This window comes from Anguilla anguilla, chromosome 17, assembly GCF_013347855.1.
Source record: "Anguilla anguilla isolate fAngAng1 chromosome 17, fAngAng1.pri, whole genome shotgun sequence".
Classification (NCBI taxonomy): domain Eukaryota; kingdom Metazoa; phylum Chordata; class Actinopteri; order Anguilliformes; family Anguillidae; genus Anguilla; species Anguilla anguilla.
Genome location: NC_049217.1, coordinates 22,457,832 through 22,466,498, shown reverse-complemented (window position 1 = coordinate 22,466,498; position 8,667 = coordinate 22,457,832). Strand labels below are relative to the sequence as shown.

The window sequence follows — 8,667 nt, the reverse complement described above, 5'->3', positions numbered from 1 at the left end:
CCCACCTGTGTCTTGTTATCCCCTCCTTCTGGTTTGATTGTTTTTTGAGTTCACCTGTGTCTTGTTACCCCTTGTCTATTTAAGTTCTCTGTTCCCTTGACTCGGGTGCTGGTTCCTTGTGTTTGTTACCCGACTTACATGTACCTGCCTGCTTGTGTTTGTGTCCAATATCTGTTTTAGACCCTTTGTACCTGCCTGTGTTTTTTACCTGTTTGTGTTTTGTTTCTGACTTGTATTTGTTTGACCTACCTGTTTGTTTGAATTACCCTTGTGCTCTGCCTGCCTGCGTTCTGCCCTGACCGTGTTCTGCCCTGCCTGTATTTGTGAGTCCCTCTTGTTTTCTGCTTTGTTTAGTTATTTTTTGAGTTTGTGGTTTTGCCCATTGTGGCCTTGTTTGTTCCCTGTTTGTTTACCCGTTAGTAAAGTCTTTGTTAATTTTCCCCTTTTTGAGTTTCGTGTTTTTTTCCCACTCTGCGCCTGGGTCCCAGCACCCGAACCGTCACAGTAGACCCCTGGACGTCTTGTGTGTTGTGTAAGATTAAATTTGGAATAGTCTGCAATTGCAAGGAGTCAGAAACACAGTTAGGAGTTCATATGGGAACAACATCGGCCTGTTCTTGACAGGATTTCATAGGTAAATATACGAAAAACGCCGAAAACGCATCCAAAAAGGTTAGATTTAGCTATGACAAAAGGCACTATAATTGACTAGTGAAAACACAGTCAATCACATGCGCAAATGCACGCGCGCACAGACGTTGCCATAGATCAAATCAAACTATCGGCATTCGACTTTATTGGATCCGAAGTGCAAGCCTACAAAGGTAATCTCTTCTCCACTGCTAGCTAGAGCAGAGGGGAATGCTTGACCTGTGTAGCAAGGTCACGTCAGGCTCTAGTGCACCTTAACGCCGCTTTGCTTGGCAGTTGTCATAGTTATCGCCTCACGCGCCTCATACAGTGTGAAACCGCAAACGCAACACCTCACGCCATTATAATAAAACATGATTGGTGCAAAAAATAAATAAATAAAATAGAAAACATTCACGTGTAAATCTAATCTAATTTAAAAAAACACTGTACTCATTTTCAGTTGTTTGACAGATCATTTAATCTCAGTTCTGGAAGCTGCCTGTGAAACAGATGGCTATTAATCCAAGTCGGCGGTAGATTCTCTTCTAACGGCGAAGACAGGGCGGGAGGGGGGTCGTGTCTGTCTGTGCGTGCATGCCTGGAAATATTGCCGTTTGGTCGCGCTCGCCACTCCCGGAACAGGAGTGACATATCGGTGCGTCCCAGTCGCTCGATCTCCCCTGACGCAGTGTAGGCTGAAGTGAAAATGGTTACGTGGTTGCGTGCCAGCAACGTTGCAGATATATCTGAAAACAAATATGATAAGGTGCTACTGTGAAGGGCCAGACTTGAAATGGCACGGTCGATAATGGCTAATGAACAAGGATCAAACAGTGATTGCATTTTTATGTATGTGTCCTCAAATGGTACGCAACAGCACTTGTTTGTAGTGCTGCTGTTGGCCAGAACAGTGTCGGTCGTGAAAAATTCTTATATATTTGCCAATTAGCTACTACGGTTTACTCTGCTTAACTGCTGGTTAGTTCCGAAGTCGGCAATATAGACAACTTAGGATATCCTTAAATGTTTAGTTTGTTTAAAAACACTTGTTTTTGAATGATCACACGCCAGCGTATTTAACAGGATCAAACCAGTTCCATCTCTCTGTAGTAACGGGCAGCCTACATTGTATTTCTTTCGTCGGTTCCCACGAAATCAGCCCTGACACTGAATTTGGGCAGGAAATTGCTCGAGTCTGTGCGCTTCCCGTTGCCTTTTGCGTCAAACAGCTGTATGCTTCTGAAGGCGAAGCGCCACAGCGTTCACTGAAAAGAACATTGGTCGCTGAACTCGCATTAAAATGCAACGAAGTGTTATCTGAAAAATATCAAACGTTTGTGTTTGGTCTGGCGCAGTGTCATGGGAGCAGTTGGTATGCTTTTCTGAAGTGGGAGAAAGCGAGAAAGCGGTGGTGTGGACTGTGGAGCTTGAAAATGCTATAATCTCGCTTATTATTAAAGTTCCCAGCAAAAAATAAAAAAATAAAAAACACCGATTTCGCAGCAATTCACACCCCTTGCTCGCTGTCGGTACCTGCACTGCTATGCGCAGCCCCACGGCACAAGAACGCGCATGGCGAACACGTCACCCGGGAGTTTGGGACCCCCTGTTGATTTTATCTGTCGAAAAAAAGGGAAGGTGGCAGTCATGGGCGTCTGAAGGAAGGGAGACTGAGAGAAGGTGTGGGCGCGCTCGGACGCGCTCATTGCGGTTAAAGAGAAAGGACACCCCCACACCTCCCATCGACTGCGTGCTCGCCACCCCTCATTTTAGGTTAGATGTGCGTGCGCGCATCCCCACTTTGCCCCCTCCCCTCTATTATATTACTGTAGCACTCCCTCGCCGTACACTCACTCCGTCGGTTTGCGAATTCTGAAGGACTGAGAAGATGGTGGCAGCGTCGGCATTGTCGTCTTCACTCGGATAGGTGAAGCTACTCGGCTACCCATTGCGGTATTCCCCGGACATAATGACTTAACTGCCTATGGCCGGGCAACAGGGGGGGAGAATGTCAAAAAGGGAAGAGGACGAGTCATAACCGTATTAAATGACAAGGGGACGTTTAAAAGCAGTAACCGGACCTGTGCTGATTTGAGCGAATAGTAAATGTAGACGTCGCCTCTCTTTCGCCTTCACTCCGTGCGGTTGAATTGAAGTCGCAGGACCAAGGAGACCACTTTTTTTCCCCACAAGACTCCCCGAGCCGAGGGAACGTGAAGGGGAGGGGAGGATTTGCAATTAGCCCGTTCTCCCCGTGCGGTTACAATCCGTCTGTCTAATGAAGGGGATTGTGGCCTGGGAAAACTTTCGATGCAACCGGGAATCATGAAGGAGCACGTCCGACATATCAACACTTTTATACATTTTTACCGGGATGCTGTATAGAAGTTTAGGCTGATTATTTCCTATTTTTTCAGTTGGATTTTACGGAAGCTTAGAGGTAAACATTGATAGCCTTCAATACTGAGCCTTCAAGACCAGGACATTTCCCACACCGTAGGTATTATTAGTATTACTAAGATTAATATAATAATCGTTATCATTTTTCTAGCCACATGTTTTGAACTGCTGGCTAAGTACTGCTCTTTTTTTGGTAAGTGTGCGGTGCAAGTGGAAAAATTGAAATAACGCTGCACATTTTCTTCAATTTCTTGCAACGCTCTACTTAACGCTACATAATACTTTGTATTATTCTCATTGCAAACTCTCGTCCAGCCCTCCTTTTTAGGAACTGGGGAGACCAGCAGTGGAGATCCGGAGAGGGAATTCAGGAAAGGACGGTGCTCCGTCCATGGAAATACTGGCGAATAGGCCCTCCCGTTGAATTTGGACGGGGTGTGTGCATTTTGGGCGAAAGGCGCCAGCTCCAAATTTTAGTTTCTTCAAAACACCGCAACGATGCCTTAGTACTCGCACTTGAACCTTCTGCCAAGTTTTAAGGTGTGTTGAGCAAGGTAATGTTAAGCTCGCTCCCTGCACTTAGCCCAAATCGAATGGAAATTTATTGTGTTTTCTCGAAATGTTATACATTCAGAGAGAAAGAAAACAGTTTTCTAAAGATTTAAAAAATTATTAATTGTCAACGGCAGTGTTTGCCAAAACTGCGCGGAAACAAATAAACAACTGTAGGCTACCCAAGTCTACTTCAGCTTTGTTTACTGACATATATAAATTAACTTAGCTACTTACATAAATAACTATGACTGGTGGGCTGAGACAGTAAGGCAAAAACATATGCCGTGTTCGCAATTCCGGGATTAATACTTCGATGCACTTTATTATCAGACGTTTCGGTGTGAGTTATTTGAGCAGAATAACATTGTCTAGAATCGTGAGGAGAGGTGGTTTACTGAGCGTAGTTAACTGGTCGAGCTGTCAACGACGTTGGCATCGCAACAAAACCTCGCTTGGGGTGGTCGGTAGAGGTGATACAAACTTTTCTTTGTTGTTTTATTAATATTTTGTCTTAATTTGTGTAAAGTATGAGGAAAGGAGTTTTAAAACCTGCGTTTAATTATCCGGGATTAGAGGAAAACTAGACTTGAATTACTGCGACGTTACTTTCAGGCAATGCACGAGCACTTGACGCATTCGAGTGCTTCAAAACAGAGAGAGAAAGAGGAATGTGAGGATTGACGTCATGAGGTGGAATAATGAACTACTCAAGTATCTGGAAGGGTCCTAGAGCGTGAGCGGACCGTTTACGCTGCGCAAGTTTTTTTTTTCTTAATCAACTTTTTTTATTTATCTTTTTTCTCTCCTGCCCTTTTTCATTTTGATATCCATCCGCTTTCTACTGTGCATAGTTCGGACGTAGCTGAACAACAGGCCAGCCTACTGTGGGGACTTAATCTTGGAGTTATTCCGGTGAGCCTGTGCTCCTGGTGTCGCGTAACGGAAACATGGCATCACCGCAGCACCAGCAGCTCCTGCGCAATACGGAGGCGAGCTGCGACTCCAGCGGCGATGGCGCAGTGTCGGTGCGGATCAGCGGCGCCAAGCCGCAGAAGCAGCAGCACCCTCACGGCGCCGGGAGCACGGGCTGCGGGGGTGGCGCCGCTGGGGGGTCGAAGCGCTGCAAGTACAGCATTTCCTCCAGCTGCAGCTCCGGGGAGTCTGGCCTGCGGAGGACGGCGGTGAAGGGGCTGAGGCACCACAGGAAGGTGCCCCAGCTTTTCGAGAGGTCGGCGGCGCAGTTCTGGGACCCCGGGTTCGACTCGCCCATCCTGGAGGAGGCCTGCCGGGAGCGCTGCTTCCCGCAGACGCAGCGCCACTTCCGCTACGTCCTGTTCTACCTGTCCGCCGCCGGCTTCCTGTGGGGCGTGTACTTCGCCGCCAACCCCGCCCGCTGCGACCCCGTCGCCTTCCTGGTGCCCACCGCCTCCTTCCTCCTCTTCTGCCTCCTCCTCTTCCTCTTCACGTTCACCCGGCTCTACGCCCGCTTCTACAACCAGGCCTGCCTCTTGCTCATCCTGGCCACCTTTGCGCTCACCCTGGCCCCGCAGGTGCAGACCTCCGGCTTCGGGGACCTGGAGGTTCCCCCCTCGGAAGAGGACGGCGTCGTCGCCTGGGAAACGGGGAACGTGACCCTCGCCGGCCCCCCCTCGGCGGACGGCCCCCGGGCCCCCTGCCTCTCCCCCGTGGGCACCTTCTCGCTCTGCATGGAGGTGCTGCTGCTGCTGTACAGCATGCTGCACGTGCGCCTGTACGCCTCCGTCCTGCTGGGGCTGCTGTACTCGGCCTCCTTCGAGGCGCTGGGCTGGACGCACCTGGCCCCGGGCGGCCCGCGCACCCGCGACTCGGACTGGGAGACGCTGGGCTGGCTGGCGCCGGCCCGGGCCCTGCTGCACCTGTGCGCCCACGCCATCGGCGTGCAGCTGTTCCTCATGTCCGAGGTGCGGTCCCGCAGCACCTTCCTGAAGGTGGGCCAGGCCATCATGCACGGCAAGGACCTGGAGGTGGAGAAGGCCCTGAAGGAGCGCATGATCCACTCCGTCATGCCGCGCCGCGTGGCCGACGAGCTGATGAAGCAGGGCGACGACGAGGGCGAGGCCTCCGGCAAGCGCTACTCCACCCACGGCGCCGCGGGCGGGGGCCCCGTCTGCTCGGCCGCCGCCGCCGCCGCCGCCGCCGCCTCCTCCTCCAGCCCCAAGGGCAACAAGAGGAAGAAGACCTCCATCCCCCGGGGGCAGATCATCTTCCGGCCCTTCAACATGAAGCGCATGGAGCCGGTCAGCATCCTGTTCGCCGACATCGTGGGCTTCACCAAGATGAGCGCCAACAAGTCGGCGCACGCCCTGGTGGGGCTCCTCAACGACCTCTTCGGCCGCTTCGACCGGCTGTGCGAGCTGACGCGCTGCGAGAAGATCAGCACGCTGGGAGACTGCTACTACTGCGTGGCGGGCTGCCCCGAGCCGCGCGCGGACCACGCCTACTGCTGCGTGGAGATGGGCCTGGGCATGATCCAGGCCATCGAGCAGTTCTGCCAGGAGAAGCGGGAGATGGTGGACATGCGCGTGGGCGTGCACACGGGCACCGTGCTCTGCGGCATCCTGGGCATGAAGCGCTTCAAGTTCGACGTGTGGTCCAACGACGTCAACCTGGCCAACCTGATGGAGCAGCTGGGCGTGGCCGGGAAGGTGCACCTGTCCGAGGCCACCGCCGGTTTCCTGGACGACCGCTACCACCGCGAGGACGGGCGGGTGACCGAGCGGGTGGGGCAGAGCGTGGTGACGGAGCAGCTGAAAGGTAAGGGGGGGGGGGGGGGGGGGTTTGGGGGTCCAGTGGGAGAACAGGTTTGTGTGTGTCTGTGTGTGTGTGTGTTTCCTCCCTCCAGGAACATTCCTGGGTGGATTGTAGCACAGATTAAAGCAGTATGAAGAAGATGCTGGATCCATCACCGTCTTCCTCAGTATGCTGTGATTAGAAAAACATGGAATGGCTCAGAGTGCTATGCATCATGCCCTTTCCACGTAACAAATTCATGGTATGATCTCATGGTGGTGAGGCTTAAAGTTCACTGGAAGAGATTGGAGACAGGCAGTCTCAGGCAGCGTAGCCCAGATTGACTTTGTCTGGTGTTTGTACGGAGTGTGTAGTTAACGGTGTTTGCAGCCCTGAGATAAATTGCCGATATGCTGGCTCTCGACAGAGGTGGATCATGTTGTGCAAACATTGTTCGTTGGAGGACCAACTTGTGCAAATGTTTGGAGTGGAAAGGTAGCGTATCTGGGGTGCCTCCCCGAGCAATGACGGGTAACCGAGCTTGTACTTCCTGTAGTGTGAGCAGGGTGGGGGGGGGGCTGTGGTCAGAGAAATTTCTGTCCAAAAGAGCTCTGAATTTAAAAAAAAAAAAAAAAAAAAAAAAACTTTTCTAACTTTTTCAATCACTTTTACTTTTCTGTTGACTCTGAGGAAGGTGCCCCAGATGTCAGACTGACAGTTGCCCTGTTTTATTAAAGGTGTCCTGTTTCTGAGCTCGAAGTGCTGCTCTACTTATTGTGGAAGAGCGCCCGTGAAGTCATCCAGGCAAGGATCTCTTTTTATAGAGCGCTTGGATGGCTCTTCTGTGCCGGATTTTTTGTGTGAATTGTTTCGTGGTTTACGGTCCTGGCTTGAGCGGTTCGGGTCCGGTATAAGGGTCCCCCTGAGGTTGTATACGGGGGTTTGTGGACCGTAGTCTGGCTCTTAACCTCCCTGTTCGGCTGTTTCGCCGTCTGTCTCGGGCTGGTCTGCGATCCTGGCCGTCGTAACCCTGGACCCCGCGGCCTCTCCTCGGTCCGCTTGCGCCCGCGGAAAATGTGCCAGCGGGCTTCATCTCAGGCGTTGGCACTTTGTCCTTAACCTGTTCCTGAGGTTGTGCGAAAAAGCGCTTAATTTGTTTTACATTGCCGGAAGGTGCCGCGGAAAGCGATCGCCCTCTCGTATAAAAGATGATTTTTGGGACCCGGCCCAGTTTCGTGGCCGATTCTTGGCCTGGCTTGTGAGATGGTGATGTCATATTAAATTTACCGCTCGATTTTTGCCCACCCCCCCTTCACTGAAGGAAAACTCAGCTCAGGCAGAGCAAGACAGTAGTTCAGATGCTGCTACATTCAACCTTTTCCAAAAATATTTATGTTTGGATAAAAAACCCATGAACGTTAAAATGGCATTAATTATCTCCAAATAACCGTAGCACCTTTTAAAGTGAATACTTTTTTAATGCAGTTTTTTATTTTGCATGCTGTCCATCCAGCCTCCATGTTTTGATGGGTAGTAGTGATGTTGTGTAGAGCTGTCATTAACTGCATCATATGAAACATGTGTGATCGTATGGGAGGCACTATTCAGTGTCCGAGTTCAGGGGATACTGATTTGGCATAGAGTAATTCAGTGACTGAGTTCAGGGGATACTGATTTGGCATAGAGTAATTCAGTGACTGAGTTCAGGGGATACTGATTTGGCATAGAGTAATTCAGTGACTGATTGTGGTTGGTGTTGGCATTGGTGTGTGTGTTAGAGTGTGAGCGAGTGTGTGCATGTGAGGGCGTGCATGAGTGTGTGCATGTGAGGGCGTGCATGAGAGGTGTGTATGTGCCATGTCCTGGTGTGTATGTGTGTTCATGTGAGCGAGTGTGTGTGTGTGTGACAGTGTGTGTGTGTGAGAGTGAGTGTGTGTGACTGTGTGTGTGTGTGTGTGTGCGAGAGAGTCAGTGATTGTGTGTGTGAGTGGCCATTTGTCCTCTGAATGTGTTCTCTCCCTATGACTCATCTTACACTAAAGCAGTACAAGGTTGCTTATGAAGACCAGACATAACCTTCAGTTTTTCATTTTGAAGGCCCGTCTGCCAAACTGCCTGCTGCCTTCTGTAACGCCTCTGATGGTTCAGCGGCAGCTCCCAAAACACAGGTTCTTTCCACGAGCCGAGCCTTCAGCCGGCACTGGGGTTTCGGTGCCCACCTTGTACCAGAGGCTGAGTAGGCCCCCACCATGACAGGGTAGAACAATGTGGTAGAAATCCTGTTTCGCTATCTTCAGGTGAAATGGCCTC

General features: G+C 50.9%; 1 protein-coding gene across 2 annotated transcripts in view; it reads left to right on the top strand.

Moving 5' to 3' along the window:
- Positions 1-2,288: 2,288 nt before the first annotated feature.
- Positions 2,289-8,667, top strand: part of LOC118217014 (adenylate cyclase type 9-like) — a 45,309-nt gene continuing 38,930 nt past the window's right edge. Inside the window, exons 1-2 of one of the 2 annotated variants that reach the window (XM_035398742.1) lie at positions 2,289-3,129; positions 4,440-6,381. In XM_035398742.1, the coding sequence (XP_035254633.1) occupies positions 4,536-6,381 (1,846 nt within the window). In that variant the 5' untranslated portion in view covers positions 2,289-3,129; positions 4,440-4,535. Of the gene's footprint in view, positions 3,130-3,348; positions 6,382-8,667 lie in introns of both variants that reach the window. The other variant, XM_035398739.1, reaches the window with a different exon arrangement.